Below are 21,103 nucleotides of genomic sequence, written 5' to 3' on the forward strand. Positions count from 1 at the left end.
TCTTTTAACAAATACTGTAGGAGCCAGATTGTTTCAGTAGGTTTATAATAGGTGGTCATCCACTCCTGGAGTTTTCCCAGGTTGAAGGGAGTCTATTTCTACTAGGATGTCAGATAGGAACCATTACAATTTAGTGAAAAACTCTGAACAAAGGCATGTCCAAAGACAATATTCTTCAACTCATAAACCATTTATCTTTTAGAAAAGCATTTCACTTTGTGACTTTTAAAATCTGATCAATTAAACTAATCACTTCCAGTATGAGCATTTTATGCTTGGAAATGAGTAATATCCAGGGAACAAAATCAAGTTCCAGTCCCGTTAAAGACCTGCTATTTTGCCATGGCTTACGTAAGCTAAAAATTAAGTTGTTGGCTCAGAAAATGCACCACTGTTAAACTCACGTAGAGTTTCATTTCTCAGAAATAGTGCAGAAAAATTGATAGTTTGCACCATAGGACTAGTAAATGTATACCCTGGATTATTTAAATTTAGATTTTTCATGCTACCGTATTTTTCCGTGTATAAGACGCCCCCATGTATAAGACGCCCCCCACTTTTCCAACCCAAAATTCAGAAAACAATATTTTAAACATACCAGTAAAACAGGACACATTTTTGGACACATTTTTATTTAGTAAGTACAAGTACTGCAGGTAACATTTACATGCTCATAGTATGATATATTGCAGCATATCACTTTATTCAGCCTCTCTTGCATCACTGCTCTCTTCTTCTTCAGTGTCAATTTCTTCAACTGCTATTGCATCACTGCTGCCTTCTGAGTCACTATCAATATATGTGAGATCATTCTCAGTTACGTCCATGGCATTGCTGATTCCACATTTCTTAAAGGACTTCACAATCACCTCTTGTTTGACGCCATACCATGAGTTTAGGACCCAATTGCAGACTTCAGTAATGGTTGGTTTTTTCACTCTTCCTGTCGGTGTCAAGTTATCACCTGCTTTTTGCATCCATCTACTCCATTCTTCTCTCATCAGGGCTTTAAATGGTTTGTTGATTGACACATCTAGTGGCTGTAGCTGACCTGTACGTCCACCAGGAATAACTGCTAGGAGTGTTCGCAAATCTGATGCAACCCTTTTTGTCTTTTCTGTTAAATGTGCACGGAACTGATCAAAGACCAGCAGAGCTGGCTTCTTTAAGAGCCCTCCAGGTCTTCTGGACCAAACCTTTTCAAACCAAATGGCCATAATGTCTTCATTCATCCATCCCTTCTCTTGAACTTGGACAATAATGCCAGGTGGTATGGTCTCTTTAGGATATGTTTTCCTCTTAAAGATAAGCATAGGAGGCAGTTTAGTACCATCTGCACAGCATGAAAGCACAGCAGTGTAGTGTGTCTTTTCATGGCCACTTGTTTTGATTGCCACTGTTTTAATTCCTTTCACGGTTCTGTTTGAAGGCACATCAAAATTGAGAGGCATCTCATCCATCTTTGCAATCTGACTTGTTGCAAAATCATATTTTTTCCTGAGTTGTATGACATAGGAATGAAACTGTTGGATTTTATCCTCATAAACTGGTGGCATTTTCTGAGCTAACTTTGTTCTTGTTCTCATGGCCAACCCTTCTCTCCTCATGAAATTAAAGCACCATTTTGCCTTTCCTGCAAAATCAACAATGTTCATTTCGCTTGCAAACATTCTTGCCTGACATTGAATAAGCTTGGTTGACACACATAAACCAATTTGGCGCTGCTCCATAATCCAACTCTTAAGCCTCTGCTCCAAGTTTGGCCATTTTGCTGGTTTTCCTCTTAAGGCCTTCCTTTTTTTGGGCATCTTAAGGAGTTGTTCTTCCTGTTTTCTCCACTGTCTGATCATGCACTCAGTGGGCAGAGGTCCAAACTGTCTCTCTGCAGCCCTATTGCCATGCTCTTTTGCATAGCGAATTACACTAAGTTTAAATTTAGCAGTGTATGACAATCGCTTACCGGCACTCATTTTGTTATTCTCTGACAGCTCCGTTCTCGCACCTCTCTCTCGCATCTGCACACTCCGACCTCCAACGGTATCGCATCTGCACAGTCTCCGCCTTTACAGCATCATCTCACGTCCACAGCTTGCGATTGGAGGAAGCCTCGTTCACAGTATGGCCAGCTACGCACCCGCACAACTCTCTATTCTGCTTACTGACCGTGTATAAGACGCCCCTCGATTTACAGCATAAAAATGTGAGCAAAAAGTAGCGTCTTATACACGGAAAAATACGGTAATTTATTTTATTTTAGGTTATTTTATTTTAGGATAACTGACCATACATACTTATAGGACACCTTATGCAGTTTTTAGAATTAGGTAAAGGAAATCTCCTTCCTATTAATGTCTGTTTAGTAGATGACCCTGTGGCCTTCCTCCTCAATCTCACACTCTTGTTATATTGTTATATTGTGCTACATATTTTGGGTATATTGAATTAAATGCTGCAGTGATATTGAACATATTTCAAATTAATATTTGTTGGGTATTGTATGTTTGTGGGGTATTGTATTGTATGTTTGTAGCACTGAATTGGGTGTATCCCTTTATTCTGGAAATAGACGGCTACCTCACCAATTAGTGTATGGCTTCCCAAAGTGAATTAAATCAAATCAAATCAAAACAATGGAAGGTTTCTTGGCTTTCTCAAACAATAAAAGGGAAAAAAAAATCAGTAAAACTTGTTTTTATTTTGAATCGATTACACTTTAGTATACCATGCCCTATAAAAGATTTTCTTTTTGGTTTGATAGGACATTGCAAACCTATTTCTGTTTCTCCAATCAATACTCATGGTCTGCTGAGAATTTCCCCTACCAAAAACTAGCTCCACCCCTTCTTCCTTCTCTTCCTTCTTCCTTCTGCTGGAGCATTTTCTCACCTCCTCTTTCTTGGAAACTTCCATATTTTACTTTTCGATCCTATAGTACCTTACTTCCTTCCTTCCTTACTGAACTACAGCTCTATGCCATGTCAAACTGCACAAAACCTTTATGGTGTTGACCCATATGGAAGCCTATCCACAGTTAGATAACTATGTCTAAATAATATTGCTACTCTATCTTTGACTCTTATTTGTATATGCTGAACCTAGTAAGGATAGGTCATTATTGAAAAAAACAAATGTAAGATGTTTATCACTATGGTAGGATGCTTTGTGGCTTACCATTATAGTCATGTCTCTCCTATTTTGTGGCTGGTGATCACTGTCAAAATCTTGCTAACTTCTATGTCTACAGTCAGGTCCATAAATATTGGGACATTGACACAATTCTAATCTTTTTGGCTCTATACACCACCACAATGGATTTGAAATGAAACAAACAAGATGTGATTTAACTGCAGACTTTCAGCTTTAATGTGAGGGTATTTACATCCAAATCAGGTGAATGGTGTAGGAATTACAACAGTTTGTATATGTACCTCCCACTTTTTAAGGGACCAAAAGTAATGGGACAGATTAACAATCATGAATCAAACTTTCACGTTTTAATACTTGGTTGCAAATCCTTTGCAGTCAATTACAGCCTGAAGTCTGGAACGCATAGACATCATCAGGCGCTGGGTTTCATCCCTGGTGATGCTCTGCCAGGCCTTTACTGCAACTGTCTTCAGTTCCTGCTTGTTCTTGGGGCATTTTCCCTTCAGTTTTGTCTTCAGCAAGTGAAATGCATGCTCAATTGGATTCAGGTCAGGTGATTGACTTGGCCATTGCATAACATTCCACTTCTTTCCCTTAAAAAACTCTTTGGTTGCTTTCGCAGTATGCTTCAGGTCATTGTCCATCTGCACTGTGAAGCACTGTCGAATGAGTTCTGAAGCATTTGGCTGAATAGGAGCAGATAATATTGCCTGAAACACTTCAGAATTCATCCTGCTGCATTTGTCAGCAGTCATATCATCAATAAATACAAGAGAACCAGTTCCATTGGAAGCCATACATGCCCACGCCATGACACTACCACCACCATGCTTCACTGATGAGGTGGTATGCTTTGGATCATGAGCAGTTCCTTTCCTTCTCCATACTCTTCTCTTCCCATCACTCTGGTACAAGTTGATCTTGGTCTCATCTTGGTCTATCGTCCATAGGATGTTGTTCCAGAACTGTGAAGGATTTTTTAGATGTTGTTTGGCAAACTCTAATCTGGCCTTCCTGTTTTTGAGGCTCACCAATGGTTTACATCTTGTGGTGAACCCTCTGTATTCACTCTGGTGAAGTCTTCTCTTGATTGTTGATTTTGACGCACATACACCTACCTCCTGGAGAGTGTTCTTGATCTGGCCAACTGTTGTGAAGGGTGTTTTCTTCACCAGGGAAAGAATTCTTCGGTCATCCACCACAGTTGTTTTCCGTGGTCTTCCGGGTCTTTTGGTGTTGCTGAGCTCACCGGTGCATTCTTTCTTTTTAAGGATGTTCCAAACAATTGATTTGGCCACACCTAATGTTTTTGCTATCTCTCTGATGGGTTTGTTTTGTTTTTTCAGCCTAATGATGGCTTGCTTCACTGATAGTGACAGCTCTTTGGATCTCATATTGAGAGTTGACAGCAACAGATTCCAAATCCAAATAGCACACTTGAAATTAACTCTGGACTTTTTATCTGCTCCTTGTAAATGGGATAGTGAGGGAATAACACACACCTGGCCATAGAACAGCTGAGCAGTCAATTGTCCCATTACCTTTGGTCCCTTAAAAAGTGTGAGGAACATATACAAACTGTTGTATTTCATACACCTTTCACCTGATTTGGATGTAAAATACCCTCAAATTAAAGCTGAAAGTCTGCAGTTAAAGCACATCTTGTTTGTTTCATTTCAAATCCATTGTGGTGGTGTATAGAGCCAAAATTATTAGAATTGTGTCGATGTCCCAATATTTATGGACCTGACTGTATGTTAAAATATTTAAAACCAAAATAAAGAGTTAAAAAATATGCTTTCACTTAAGATCATTTACCAGTCAAGTTTAAATTGCAGACGATATTCTCTGTCCTCTGCTTCATGCAAATCGTTGTTATATTTCAGCAATTGCTGTCTCATCCTGGACACTTCTGTGTTGGAGTCCTCAGGAAACTGATTAACTTTTTGCAGCTCATGTTGCTGTTGTTCAAGTTGATGTGTGAATCGCTTAGCATCTTGTAGCAGTTGTATTTCCGATTCCTGTATACTGTGAAATTACAGCAAAAAGGTAATTCTCAATATTTTTATGCAATCCAGTTTCAATAAAGGTAACATTTATGCATTGCAATCTGGATCATATCAGTCTGTTGTTTAGCATATGCAATCAATTAAAAACAGCCTTTACACCCTTTGTCAAACCATTGTTTTTAAAATATTCAGTATATATAGTATATTACTGTGCAAATGCTGTAAATTAAGAATGCTTGCAGAAATGGTAGTGTTAATAGTTTTTGTTTTTATCAATTAACAAAATGGGAAGTAAGTGAACAGAAGAAAAATCAAATCAATATAGTTGGAGTGACCATTTGCCTTCAAAACAGCATTGATTTTTCAATTCTTATAGGTATCCTTCCACACAGTTTATGAAGGAACCCTGCAGGTAGGATTTTTAAAGTGCCAATAACTGAATGTTTACAGATAAGCATTAAAATCCAACATGTTTTATTTGATTAAAAATCTTGAAGCAAATTGTATATAAACATATAAAGACCTAAATGCATATTAAAATCACTCCATCATAACATTCTGGAGAATACTTAGCATGGTCGACAGTTGGTGATATTTCTAGGGGGGCAATCCCGACATGTTTCGCCGATGACTTTGGCTTCCTCAGGGGATGTTTACTATCACACCTATAGCAATAGATAAATCAAGGTATGATCATCATTATACATACAAAAAAATCTAATCAATTTGATCGACCTAAGCATTGAGATATATAGAACATACATGTTAAAGTATATAGATATTTCAAATGCAAAGGGTTTAATATATATTGATACATTACAATGCCACACTACACCAGTACAAGTTGAAGATTGATGAGGGGTTTCTTACTGCTGTGCACTATAAAAGTGAATAATCATCCAAATTGCAGTTTTTATTAGAAGTAAAACCCAATAATCCCCTTTCAAACTAATTCAGACGAGAACACATCAGTTGGGTATGGGACGAGGCATTCATATGTTGGCCGCAGGAGGGAGAACTCAGATCCTATTTCATTGTAGACAATATATTCAGTAAATATTCCCAGAAATAAATCTATATATACATCTCCCAATATCCCAACAATAAAGGTAATAATTAAGATAGATACCAACATAGTGAGTTTTGTAAAGAGGCTGGGGGTGCTGGGTTTGATACTAGCAATAATGATGAGAGACATCTCAAGGGAGAAGATTGCGATCTACATATAAGTCAGTAGAAAGAACCATAATTAAGAATAAATAATAAATCAATAAAAAAAAAAAATCAATAAAAAGTACCAGCAAGTTGGCTCTGCTAGAAGGATATCCAGTCCTAAAATACACCCTCTTCACTAGAGGCACCAATGGGGGGGAAAGATGGGGGGGAGAAAATCCCCACAAAGATCTGACGGGGAAACAGAGTGTATGAAATACATAATAGGAGAAGCAATGGTGCGATCTGCCAACAAACATCTCCAACAGATTTTCACGATTTTCCAACGTAATGACGCTACGGCGTGACACAGATGCTAAAGGGCGCCTGCCATGAGTGAGGATCATATAAACACTGATCTGTGGGCATGAAAGCACCACATACTTGACCCGCGAGCACACGCGCATGCGCATCGGAGGTCTACACGGATAGCATCGACTGCTGGTGGCATATTGGGAGGACCCGGTAGACAGGGGGGAAGGGCCCGCACTGCAAACCCACCCCAAGTACCCAGGATACTGCCCAAAAGCCAAACCATCTGTCACCCAACCTGCACCTGTAGCAGGTCATCCATTACCAGTATACCAGTAACAAAATGGTGACAGAAAAATAATTGGAAAATATAAAACAAAATGCAAAAATTGATTAAATGGTCCCGGGGGACCTTTTTTATGCCCAGTGCCGATTATTGTGCCTGGATTCCCCCCAGTATCACCTCCATGGTCCCCCCCATCTAATGTGCACAGGATGTTTATTATCCTTATGCCCTTAAAAACTTCTTCTGCCATGTTAGTTTGTAGCAATTATATCGCTATATTTGCATCTGTTTTTTCAATTAGTTGGTGGTTGAACACTATATTTTTTAGCATAGCCGTGGTGTGTTTGTTGCCTTTTAGGGAGTTTTGATATCTATTTATAATTCCTCCATGTAAGCAGGTTGATTTAAATACATTAAGGAAATACTTGCCTTTTTTTCTATAGTTGATACACCCCCTGGACTTTACATACCGTGACTTGTGCTTTAATTTGTTGTCACCATTTAATCAATTTTTGTATTTTGTTTTACATTTTCCAAATATTTTTCTGTCACCATTTTGTTACTGGTATACGGTTAATAAATGATCCACTATAGGTGCCGGTTGAGTGACAGATGGTTAAGATTTTGGGCGGTAGCCCAGGTACTTGGGGCGGGCTTGCAATGCCCCTTCCCCCCTGTCTTCCGGGTCCTCCCAATATGCCACCAGCAGTCGATGCTATCCGTCTGGACCTCTGATGCGCTTGCTGGTCCAGTATGTGGTGCTTTCATGCCCACAGTTTCAGATTTACATGACCGCCACCAATGGGCGGGGACAGGCGCCCTTTAGCATCCCCGTCACCCCGCATTGTCATCACGTTGGGCGTGGCGGAAGGGGTTTTCCAGGAATCATCTCCGCCGGGTTTTTCGATCAGGGGGGAAGCTGGGATACACACAAGCCAGTTTGAATTAGCAGAATCTGTTGGGGATGTTTGTTGCCAGATCGCGCCATTGCTTCTCTTATTATGTATTTGATACACTCTGTTTGTTTCCCCGTCAGATCTTTGTGGGGATTTCCTCCCCCTTCTTCCCTCCCGGTGGTGCCGTTTGGGTGGATCTGGGGAATGAATACCTCTCTAGTGGAGGAGGTGTATTTGGGGACTGAATATCCTTCTGGCGGAGCCAACTTGCTGGTACTTTTTATTGATTTTCTTTTGATTTATTGACTTTTTATGGATCTTTCTACTGACTCATATGTAGATCACAATTTTTTCCTTGAGATTTCTCTCATCATTATTGCTAGTGTCAAACCCAGCACCCCAAACCTCTTTACAAAACTCACTATGTTGTTTTCTATCTTATTACCCTTATCTTTGAGATATTGGGAGACGTGTATATATAGATTTATTTCTGGGAATATTTACTGAATATATTGTCTACAATAAAATAGGATCTGAGTCCTCCCTCCTGCGGCCAGCATATGAATGTCTCGTCCCATACCCCACCGATTTGTCCTCGTCTGAATTAGTTTGAAAGGGGATTCTTGGATTTCACTTCTAATAAAAACTGCAATTTGGATGATTATTCACTTTTATAGTGCACACCAGTAAGAAGCCCCTCATCAATCTTCAATTTGTACTGTTGTAATGTAATATTATAATCAATATATATATTTAACCCTTGGCATTTGGAATATCTATATACTTTAACATGTATGTTCTATATATCTCAATACTTAGGTTGATCGAAGTGATTAGAATTCTTGTATGTATAATGATCATACCTTAATTTATCTAATAACCTTCTTAGCGGTATTCCCGAGCGTGGCTCGGGGTTAAATTTCAGAGCCAAAAGCGGTAACCCCGAGCCCCACTCGGGGTACCGCTAGAAGCATCGCTGGATCCTGTAAGCAGGGTTACTTACCTTGTCACCGGGATCCAGCGATGTGCCCGGCGGTGTCTATCGGCGGTTCTTCCTCCCGATCGTCTCCGTGCCCTGGCTTCCGTCTCCTGCGACGTGACGTTCGCAGGGGGGTGGAACCGGCGGCAAATTCAAATGTAAAACACACCAAACACACTGATACTATTCAAAATAAAAAAAAAATCACATTAGATTGCCCCCCAGTGCCCTTTCCTGCAGTTTTACTGTATTTTTTATATGTATATATATATATATATATATATATATATATATATATACACACACACACACACACATATATATATATATATATATATATATATATACAGACACACATATATATATATATATATATATACGTATGTATATTGTATATACGTATGTATATATATATATATATATATATATATATATATATATATACGTATATATATTATATGTATACATATATAATATATATATATATATATGTATACAGTTGGTTTGGGCTGCTCATTCACAAGAATTACATGCAAAATAATGGTACCGCTTTCAACACCTAAAATCTGAAAGAATCATACCGCCAGGGAGGTTAATATAGATGTGATAGTACACATCCCCTGAGGAAGCCAAAGTCATCGGCGAAACATGTCGGAATTGTCACTCTAGAAATATCACCAACTGTCAACCACACTGATTATTCTCCAAAATGTTATGATAGAGTGATTTTAATATGCATTTATGTCTTATATATATTTATATACATTTTTTTTTCAAGATTTTTAATCGATCAAATAAAACATGTTGGGTGTTAATACTTATCCGTAAACATTCAGTTAATGGCACCTTAAAAATCCCAGCTCCTGCAGGAGCAATTCTTTTGCGTCCTATGCCTAACTAAAGGGATGCGGTGTCGGTGAGCTTTCCTCTGATAACCCTGATAACCCTCATTCTTGAATTAATGCAGGTAGGTTGCTCCAAACATCTTGTACAACTAACCACAGATCCTCTGTGGATGTAAGCTGCCTTGAATCCTTCTGTCTCTTCATGCAATCCCAAAACAGACTTGATGCTGTTGAGATCAGGGCTGTGTGGGACCAAACCATCTTTTCCAGGACTCCTTGTTCTTCTTTATGCTGAAGATGGTTCTTAATGAGATTGGCTGTATGTTTGGGGTCGTTGTACTGCAGCAGAATACGTTTGGGGTCAATCACATACCTTCCTAATGTTATGGCATAATGGATAATTATCTGCTTATATTTCTCAGGATTTAGGACACCATTGATCTTGACCAAATCGCCAACACATTTGCAGAAATGCAGCCCAAAACTTGCAGGGAACCTCCACAATGCTTCACTGTTGCCTACCGACACTCATTATTGCACCGCTCCCCAGCCCTTTGGCAAACAAACTGCCTCCTGCTACAGCCAAATATTTTAAATTTTGACTCAACAGTCCAGAACACCTACTGCCATTTTTCTGCTCCCCAGTTCCTATGTTTTTGTGCTTAGGGTGTGGAAACAAGGCTAAGAGGCTCAACTATGCACCAAAACATAGAAATTGGGGTGCAGAAACATGGCATCAGGTGCTCTGGACTGATGAGTCAAAATTTGAAATATTTGGCTGTAGCAGGAGACGTTTGTTCTCTGAAGGGCTGAAAAGCAGTACAATAATGTGTCTGCAGGAACAGTAAAGCATTGTGGAGGTTCCTGGCAGGTTTGGGGCTGTGTTTCAGCACATGGAGTTAGAGATTTGGTCAGGATTAACGGTGTCATCAATGCTGAGAAATACAGGAAGTTTGATCTGGAAACAACACTGCTGGAACATGCAGCGGAAAACAAAGAATTCACCTCACCCGAAGAAAGTTGTGTTTTTTTGATCAGTTCACTATGGAATAGTTCACTACGAGTTCCAACAATGTTCCTAAGAAAACCCAAAAAGGTTAGAGGAATCTGTTTGGAGGAAATGACCTGAACTCTGGCTCTACAAGTGGATTCTCCACCATGACAATGCTTCTGCACACAAAGCATTAAATATCTGCAAGTTCCTGGCCCAGAAATTCATCCTGAAACTTGACCAACTACCTTATTCCCCTAACTTAGCACTCTGCGGCTTTTGGCTGTTTACAAAATAAAAAATCCACCTTTAAAGGACACAGATTTGATGACATTCTGGACATCCAACACTGATACAAAGATACTGCCCAGTGTTCCAGAAAAATTATTTCAAGAATGTATCTGGCACCACCACAGTTGTCTAGAAATGTGTGTTGCTTCACAAGGGGACTACTTTGAAGGGGACAACAGCCGCTAGTGTATAGGTAAGCAAACTTTCTTTTTTTTTTAAACAGTCAATACCGGGAATTAAATTGTCACCTTGTATATACATATACACATACACAATGAATTCAGCTACATTTATTTGCCTGCTTTTGACATATAAACATATTTTAAATTAATTACATACAAGAATCAGAATATAAGACAATAACCTATCAAGAAAAGACAAGAGTCTAGTTTTCTAAAAATATATTTTAAACAGGACCTGTCTGTGTAGGCATATAGGGGGCACCTGCTGACTTGTTTTGAAAGCTGCAGGCTCTGGGTCTGTTATAACTACCAAAAACAAAACCAACAAATCTTTGAACAAATCTCATTCTTCTAAAGACTAACAACACAATTCTGAATTTTCCTGATCAATGAATGGGCTCACATACTCTTAGGGGTCTATATATGAAGGATTCACCCAATTAATCATTTACAGCCATTCATTCAACTGAGACTCAGACCCATTCGTCTGGCATTCCAAAGTTACATTTACCCTATTACCCTATGTACAGTAGGATGAATGTGTACCAGGAGAATGCAGCAGGTGGCAAATAACCACTGAATCTCAATTTTACAACAATAGAAGTGAAGACTGTATTTACCCTGAAGGCAAATCTGCCAGCAAAAGCTCTCCGTGGTGCTGAAACAGTGTTTATACATAATTTCAGGAATAGGATGCCACAGAGGCCACTGCAGCCCACCATGTTTACTGTGTGCATTGTGAGTGTTATCTTGCAGCAACAGGGGAACAAATTGAAAAGACCACAAATCAAGATAGCTGCTTCTTTAAGCTGCCTCTGAAGTGGGTATGGAGATCAATGCATGAAGATGCAGAGGAACTGGTTACAGCGCACGCAAATTAGCTGTATGCAAGAGGTGCACTGTGTGCAGGTGAACTGTTTACAAGAGGTGCGGGCGAGTTGTGTACAAGCATGCTGAGCATGCTAGGCATAAGAGCACATCCATCTAAATGTGGTCAGTTTTCTAGCTGAGCTAGGAGCACAGCCTGCATGTCCTCCAATGGCCAGGACTTCTGCTGATACCCCCTCCCCTGCACAGTCATGTTTTGGAGGTGAAGTCTGCAAGATTTGGACAGGGATTTGATTTGGGGCTGAAAGGACAGGTCAGAGTCCAGAATTACACCTAGCACCCTGACATGAGGGTAGGGACTGATGGTTGTATGATTGATCTTGATGGAGGAGTTGGGGGGGGGGGCGCATGGGCTGGAGGAACAATTATGAGCTTAGTTTTAGAAATATTGAGTTTAAAGAAGTGGTGTGACAACACCCATGCTGATCTGTCAGTTAGTAATGCAAGAGGAGATTGAAGGAGTGAGGTGAGGAGTAGAGAGATAGATTTGTGTGTCGCCAGCATAGAGGTGGCACTGGAAGTCATGGGAGTTTATTTACTGACCAATGGAGGTGTAGATAGACAAAAGAATGGGTCCAAGGACAGAACCTTGAGGTACCCCTACAGAAAGAGGAAGTGGAGAGGAGGAAACGGAGTTATAGGTAACACTGAAGGAGCGCTGTGATAGGTAGGAGGAGAACCAGGAGAGAGCAGAGTCTTGAAAGACAAGAGAGTGGAGGTTTTTGGGGGGTTTTTTGAGGAGGGGATAGTCAACAGTATCAAAGGCTGCAAAGAAGTCGAGTAGTATGGAGTAGTAGCCATTGGTTTTAGCAGTTAGTAGATCATTAGTGAGTTTCAGTAGGGCAGATTCAGTGGAATGTAGTAAGCGAAAGCCAGACTGTAAAGGGTCAAGAAGGTTGTTGTCAGTGAGTTAGGAGCCAAGACGGTTGTAGGCCAAGCGTTCTAAAAGTTTTGACACAAACCATGGTAGCAAGGAGATGGGTCCTATGTTGTTCAGGCCAGTGGGGTACAGTGAGGGTTTTTTTTTTTTAGGTATGGGGGTGATCAGGGCATGTTTTAGAGGGGAGGGGAAGGTCCCAGTAGAGAGGGAGAGATTGAAGATGTGAACAAGGGAGTGTAAGATAGAAGAAGAGGGTGACCATAGTAGATGTGAGGGAACAGGGTCCAGGGGACAAGTGGTAGGCAGTCTTCTGAGAAAACTTTAGAGACCTCTTCGGGAGAAGCAAGGTCAAATGAGGAAAGTGTTGAGAGAGGATTTGTACAGGGTATGTTAAGAGGGTTAGAGGTCTGTGCAGTGGAGATGTCCCCACGATATGCATCAATCTTGTTTTTAAAGTGATTAGCAATCTCGTGAGCAGTGAGTGAGTTACTGAGTGGAGATGGTGGTGGAGAAAGTAGAGAGTTAAAAGTAGAGAACAGACTAGAGGACAGAGTGGGGATAAGGGTGACAAAGTAGACTTGTTTGGCAGCATTGAGGGATTAATTGTATTTTAAGAAGGCAGATTTATATTGGATGAATGGATGCTGGGATTTGGTTTTACGCCACACTTGCTCCAGTGCTCGGCTATGTCTCTTAAGGTTTCTGGTGTCGTCGGTCTACCAAGGTTGTAATGGTCAGAACCTGATATTTTTAGTAGTGAGAGGAGTCAGAGAGTCCAGTGTGGATGAAAGTGAACTGTTGTAAATAGAGGTGGCCAGATCGGGGCAAGACAGGGGTGAGATTTTGTTATGGAGGTGGTCAGCTGCAGAGTAGAAAAGAGAAGGATTAAAGTGGCGAAAAGTTCTGCTTGGTGGGACAGGTGGTTGGAGACAAGCAAATTGTGAAAGTGATGAGGTTATGGTCAGAGAGAGGAAAGGGGGTGTTGGTGAGATTGTAGGGGGGAGCAAAGATGGAAGAAAACACCATCGCAGTGAGTGGGGGACTGTGTCCATTGTGTCAGGTCAAAGGATGAGGTTAAGTTGAAAAGTTGGGATGCAGCTGGGCTGTTAACATTAGCAGGGATGTTTAAATCACCAAGGATAATAGTGGGTATTTGCAGAGGAGAGAAAGTAGGGTAGACAGGTAGAGAAGTCATCAAAAAAGCATGACAGCAGTCCAGGAGGCCGATAGAGGACTGCAATCCTTAGAGAAATGGGAGAAAATAGATGAATACAGTGTGTCTCAAAATAGGAGAATAGAGAGGGAGGGGTGGGAAGGACTTGAAAGGTGCTCAGTGGGGATAGAAGCAAACCAACACCGCCTCCTTTTCTTCCTTGGATCTGGGTGAGTGAGTCCAATGGAGGCCTCCATGGGAGGGAGAGGGCTGCGTGTGAGGCAGAGTCTGACTCTTGCAGCCATGTTTCTGTGATTGCAAGAAGGTTAAGGGAGTGGGAGTCCAGTGGAGGACTCCATGGGAGAGGGATGCGTGCGAGGCAGAGTCTGACTCTTGCAGCCATGTTTCTGTGATTGCAAGAAGGTTAAGGGCATAGTTTGTGGGTATAAGGACTTTGGCATGTGTGCTTTTTCGGATATGTTTATATGTATATTTTAAAAAAGAATAATCGGGAATTAAATTATGGAAATTCTGAACCTGTACTAAAAACACAGCAATTGCATTTTAGTATAAAATGTAATGATTCAACAGCTAAGACAGATTTTTGAAAAACAAATTGTGAAAAAGAATGTGTCGGGGAAAAGTGCGGAGATTCACCCTGTGCTTACATAAGGTGAATGTCAAAGTAAAAACCTGTTCCTGTCAAAGAATATCAGGGAAATTACATTTTCATTAGGTGAATTTTGGATGAATTTCCAAAATTTTGCTTGATATGTATGGTCAAAGTGTAGAAAAAGGAATTGTGGGTGCATGTCAGACAAAATGCCATTGGATCTTTGATAAATAGACTTTCTAGTGTGATTTTAGTGTAAAACTGAACAGTTTAAGCACACTATTGTACAAGTCTATAGTACATAGATAAGTGAATAATATTGATAACAGCAAGTTAAGACTGAAAATTATAGTTGAGTTGTAACAATCAGAGAATAAATGAATGTCAAGATCAAGTCTATGGAAATAATACAATTTCACATAATATTTTAAAAGATTGTTATCACTGCTATACATCAGAAAAGAAAGGCACTCCTTGCTGTGAACAAGAACACAAATACAAAAACCACATCCTAGAACAAAAACAAATTATGAAATGTGATGTCGGAAGCGGCACTTTTTTTTTTTAAGGTACATAACTTAACCTTATATCTTGTGCCAAGAGTGTACTTTCTACTTTTGCAACAGTATTTAGTTTTCATGCAATAACATCCAGTTAATGCTATTTAGATTTTTGTGTAATTTGTGCTCTAGATTAGATTAAACATATCAATAACTATTTGCACAATTAAAATTATAGACAAATTTAAAGTATAAGAACTTTGATATTGTTTAATACAAAATATTTACAACAACCCCAGTTAGGTAAGTATATACATTAAATTCCCAAATTAAATTAATAATTGTTAACACTGTAATCATCATGGTTTTCATCATAAACAAAATAAAGGCTGCAGCTTTTATGAGTACATCTATTTCCTCTTGTGGCTGACAGATTAATTTGAAAAGATTCAACTGTTTGCATCTTTGACTTATTAGGGCCTGAAGAAAAATTCCAAATTATTTATCTTTTGTACATGCCACCCAATACAAACATTAGAAGGTTAATTCCATGTGTCAGTGACAATTTAGTGCTGCTGAAATCTGGTTTGTGCTATAATGTGCTTTAAAAAAAGAAAACAGAGCTTCAGTACAAAAAAGAGACATCCGAATACATGCGATATGCCTACACGCTTTTTAAAGGCAACTTGATCCAGACTAATGGCCTTAAAAAGGGAAAAACATTCAAATGGGGATAGTCCTGTTTTATTTTAGCATTTTTTGTATCTTGTACTTCTCTCCAACTATATTTACAATGCATTTTGCAAGTTTGTAGCTGAGAATGCATCATGACATTCTTTTTTTCTGTTACATGGACTAACTGCATACTGTCTGTAATAAAGTGCTGTGCACCAGGGTAGACATTAACAGAGTGAATGTTAATTGATTAGGCATGAGCAGGTATCTGGGTTTACAGCCTGCTACTTAAAAAGAGATGATTACATTAGTTGCCTTCATTCAGCTTGGGTTGTCTTCAAGCACCCTTCTCCAATTACTGTAAATTGGGTCTTATGGAGGGTTTTTGGAGTAAAGATCCAATACTACATTCAGCTGGTAGACATTATGACGATAACAATCAAACAATTAGAGTGTTAGAATAGCCTGGGAACCCCAAAAGTAATGGGAAAAAAATATTTGAGCATGTATAATTCTGACTTTCACAGTACATTTAAGATGAGATGGTAAAAACATACCTTTTCAGTGTTTCATACAGCAAGGTATATTTTGCCTTGAGCTCAGCTACTCTGGTTCCAGGGATTTTTCCAGATGCCAAAAGCTATGAGAAACAAAATAGCGAGAGTTGTTTATAACCCAGGCAAATTGAATTATACTTTAATTGTCACTGAAATAGAGTGGCCTGGATTAGCTGAGCTTTCATGGAAAGATTCATGTTGTAGCATGTAATCTTTCCTTTTTGATTACTTTTACATAATGTTATCTTAGTTTCTACAGTTGATATGCCTAGGTTTAGGGTAGCCATAAACATCCTAATTCTGTGCCTTTGCAATAGCCAAATGGGTTAGGATTGTGCCATCCTTAGTCAGCTATACCTAACACTACTTCTGGTAGTTGGAAAATCTTTCTGTTTCAAAACTAGCCTTTCCTTTTACTTACCATTTATAAAATGACATTATACGAGTCTTCGTAAATTTAATGAGCTAATAAAGTAGTGCAAAATGTGGTAATTATTAGTAAACAATCATATGCCAGTTTTCAAACCTTTACATTGTATACATTATTGAAGGATCCTTTTCCTTTCTTATGGTTTCTTACACACTATAAGTAAATCGTGCGAAAATTCTCGTACGAGTACATAATTAAAGTACAGCTAATTAATGTAATTAAAGTACAAGCAACTGTTTTTAATCATAAGCTAGAAAAGTTCTTAACAATGAAGAGAGATAACACCGCTCAAGCTAGTCAAAGTCCACGATTCAAGGTGGGTGCTGAACCCGACTCGCCACCAGGAGAAGCATAAAAGAAGAAAATGGTCACACACCACCACGGAAACCCAATGAAGAAAAGTTCTTTATTCACATAAGTGGTACAAGGTACAGCAGGGTAGGACAGTAGACGTGTTCACGCACGTAGCAGTCATGTGAAACGCGTCTACTGTCCCTTGTACCACTTATGTGAATAAAGAACTTTTCTTCATTGGATTCAGTGGTGGTGTGCGACCATTTTCTTCTTTTATAGAAAAGTTCCTGGCTATCCTTCTGTTTTGGAAAGTATGTTGCATTCTTGAATGCTGTCGATGTTTGCTCATGTACAAGGCTCAAAATCGTTCAATATAAATAACACTAATATCTAAAAAATATATTGCATATTAAAAGCAATAGGCATTACCTGTTTTGCTTTGTTTTTTTTGTTTTTTTTAACCTTAAAGTGATTGTAGAAGTTCGTATTTTTTTTTTTTTTTTTACATAACAAACATGATATACTTATCTGCTCTGTGCAAGGGTTTTGCACAGAGCAGCCCCGATCCTCCTTTTCTGGGGTGCCCCAGCAGCTCTCCTGGCTCCTCCTCTTCATTGGGTGCCTCCATGGAGAGCCGCATTCCATGGGGGCACTTGTGCAGGCGCACTCACGAGTCCCGCTGCTGCGTCCATTGACACAGACAGCAGGACTCGGGTTGTTGTATATTGTTTCTGATCATCTGCAGTCTTACTTTTCTGATTTTTCTTGTACAAAAATCATACAAAAACGGTACACATTAAACAAAAAATGTTTGTTCTGTTCCCGTACGAGAAAGATTTTGTCCATTCAGAATTTTTTGTACGAAAAGTCGGAATCGGCTGTCAAAAGTTGTGTACACGCTATACGAAAATTGTACGAAAGTTCTTTGGCCCAAAATTCTCGCTCGATTTTCTTATAGTGTGTACGTGCCTGTAGAGAGCCAACTTTTACAAAATAAAAACCTAGTCAAAGTGTGCCCTGTTGTAAGTCTTCCTTGCAACTTAAATCATACAACTGAACAGTAGGCTCCAATTTATGTAATAACATTGTTAGCAGGTGTCTCATTTCCCTTGACTTTATGCTACTCCTGATCAATGAGAATTTTCTCTTTCCATTTCCTTAATTTGCAATGTAGGTTTGCATTCCTTCTGTGTCAATACAGTATTTTCCTTTCACTTCTTTATGTAGTAAAACATTTAATGCAATACCATGGTATCATATACATTTTGGACAAAATCAGCTTTTTAGTGAAAATTAAAGGAGTTGTAAAGTCTCAAGGTTTTTCACCTTAATGCATTTTAGCATTAAGGTGAAAAACTTTCTTGGTTGCAGCTGTCCCACAGACCCTCCCATTATTCTTACCTGAACCCGATTGTTCCAGCGACGAGCACGAGCCCAGGGGCTCCAGTCGCTGCCTCAGGTCCTCATTGGCTAGATTGATAGCAGCGGGAGCCATTGGCTCCTGCTGCTGTCAATCAAATCCAGTCAATCAAATACAGGAGCGAGGAGTGAGGAGCGGGGCCGAGTCCTGCTGTCTGTGTCAATGGACACAGCAGCAGGACTCGTGTGCGCACCCGCACGGGTGCCCCCATGGAAAGTGGCTCTCCGTGGGGGCACCCAATGAAGAGGAGCCAGGAGCGCCACCAGGGCAGCCAATAACAGGAGGATCGGAGTTGCTCTGTGCAAAACCCCTGCTTTGTTATTAAAAAAAAAAAAAACACACAAACCTTTACAATCACTTTAGGGTAAAAAAACACAAAATAACACATGTAATGCCTATTGCTTTTCATATGCAATATATTTCTTAGATATTCGTGTTATTTATATTGAATATTTTTGAGCCTTGTCAATACATGAGCAAACATCAACAACAGTTAAGAATGCAACATACTTTCCAAAACAGAAGAAGGATAGCCAAGAAATTTTCTGGCTTATGATTAAAAAACAGCTGCTTGTACTTTAATTACATTAATTGGTTGTACTTAAATTATTACATAGATATGCATAATTTATTTAGCACTGGCACATGTGCAACAGCTATATTCAGAAAATGAAATAATTTCTAGAATAAATTAAATCATTTTAAAATGGATCTGAACTCTGGAAGCTGTTCCAAATAAAAGGCTAACAGAGGGCAAATAATTAGTCACCAGTATTGCCGATAGACTCCCTGTAGTTGATTTTTCTCCCCATTACTGGCATTAGGGCTGGTGCTACCTATAGGCAAGGTAGGTGCGGCCCTGGAGCACACATCAGACAGGGGCACTGTGGCCTCACGCACTGCCAAGCAACACAGTCCCCCTACCTCCAGCACCCACTTACGTGCCAGCTGGCTCGCCCGCTGCACATCCCCCACCCACTACACATCTTCCCCTACTGCACATCCCCTGCTCGCTGTACAACCCCCGCCCACTGTACGACCCCCGCCCACTGTACGACCCCCGCCCACTGTACATCCCCCACATGCTGCACATCCCCCACCCGCTGCACACCCCACCCATTGTATATCCCTTGCTTGCTGTATTGTGTATATCCGGTAAGAGGATGGAGAGGATGGATGAAGACAAAGCAGCTTTGGGTGAGTGAACTCTCCTTCTCTCTCTCTTCCTTAAAAGAACCATACTCTTCCTGCCTTTCATGTGCCATAGTCTTTCTGCCTTCCATTTATCATAGTGATCCTGCCTTTCATGTACCATAGTGACCCTTCATTTCTGCTTTCCATGTACCATAATGATCCTTCCTGCCTCCCATGCGCCATAGTAGTCCTTCCTTTCTGCCTTCCATGTACCATAGTGATCCTTCCTGCCTTCCATGTGCCATAGTGGTCCTTCTCTTCTGCCTTCCATGTGCCATAGTGATCCCTCCTTCCTGCCTTCTATGTACCATAGTGGTCCTTCCTTCCTGCCTTCCATGTGCTATCATGATCCTTCCTGCCTTCCATGTGCCATGTACCATAGTGGTCCTTCCTGCCTTCCATGTACCACAGTGATTCTACCTTCCATGTACCATAGTGGTCCTCCCCTCCTTCCATGTGCCATAATGATCCTTCCTGATTTCCAGGTGTCATAGTGGCCCTTCCTGCTGTCTGTGTGCCATAGTGGTCCTTCCTGTCTTCCAGATGTCATAGTGATCCTTCCTGCCTTCCATGTGCTATAGTGATCCTTTCTGCCTTCCATGTACCATAGTGATCCTTGCTGCCTTCCAGGTGTCATAGTGATCCTTGCTGCCTTCCAGGTGTCATAGTGATCCTTGCTGCCTTCAACGTACCATAGTGATCCCTCCTTCTTTTCTTCCATGTACCATAGTGATCCTTCCTTCTCTCCCTCCCTAATGGTTGGTTCATAGTGCAGTACTGTTTCCCTGGCCCCATCCCATGTTCCTCAGGTCCTTCATAATCCTCTATTTTAATCTCTCTGTCTATTTCAGTGTATACAAAATCAGATGTATTGAAAGTAATTTTCTAAATGATTATGTTGAGGCTTATATGTATCCCTGAGACTCCAGCTTGTGGCACAGCAATCAAAGCATATTTTATAGGTTTAAGGAAGCCCAGGTTTTGTTTAACCATGGCCTTTAAGCCCCTCCCATGATCATGTTTGGCCACACCAACTTTTTGGTGCTTCATCGTACTGAAGTGTCCCACATTCTCAAGTTCAAAAGTTGGGAAGTATGCACATACATGGGCAGGGAAAAGGGGGTGGAGTAAGGGGCAGAGCCAAGGAGGCTGGCAAAATGAGGTTTTGCCTAGGGTGTCAAAAATCCTTGCACCAAGTTATCCAAGCTGGCGGTTACCTCACATTACTTAGAATTATAATACTATTGTGATTATTTTGTAAAGATTTCAAACTATGTCTCAAATAAATTGATATCTTAGCACTTCTTCGGATTACACATTGACAGTGTATATATAATATATATATATATATATATATATATATATATAAAATAGATTTTCTCATAAATTTATGTGGGTTTAATGACCAT

General features: G+C 40.0%; 1 protein-coding gene across 3 annotated transcripts in view; it reads right to left on the bottom strand.

The window, feature by feature from the left end:
- CCDC146 (coiled-coil domain containing 146) overlaps nt 1-21,103 on the bottom strand; it is a gene marked incomplete at its 3' end in the record, with an annotated part of 155,861 nt that overhangs the window by 65,850 nt on the left and 68,908 nt on the right. For all 3 annotated transcript variants that reach the window (XM_082255151.1, XM_082255149.1, XM_082255150.1), the window contains exons 3-4: nt 16,357-16,439; nt 4,966-5,175 (exon numbers count right to left, since the gene is read on the bottom strand). In XM_082255151.1, coding sequence (XP_082111277.1) covers nt 4,966-5,175; nt 16,357-16,439 — 293 coding nt within the window. The remainder of the gene's footprint in view (nt 1-4,965; nt 5,176-16,356; nt 16,440-21,103) is intronic.

The sequence above is a fragment of the Pelophylax lessonae genome (genome assembly GCF_965119305.1).
Source record: "Pelophylax lessonae genome assembly, chromosome: 4".
In the NCBI taxonomy this organism is placed as follows: Eukaryota; Metazoa; Chordata; class Amphibia; order Anura; family Ranidae; genus Pelophylax; species Pelophylax lessonae.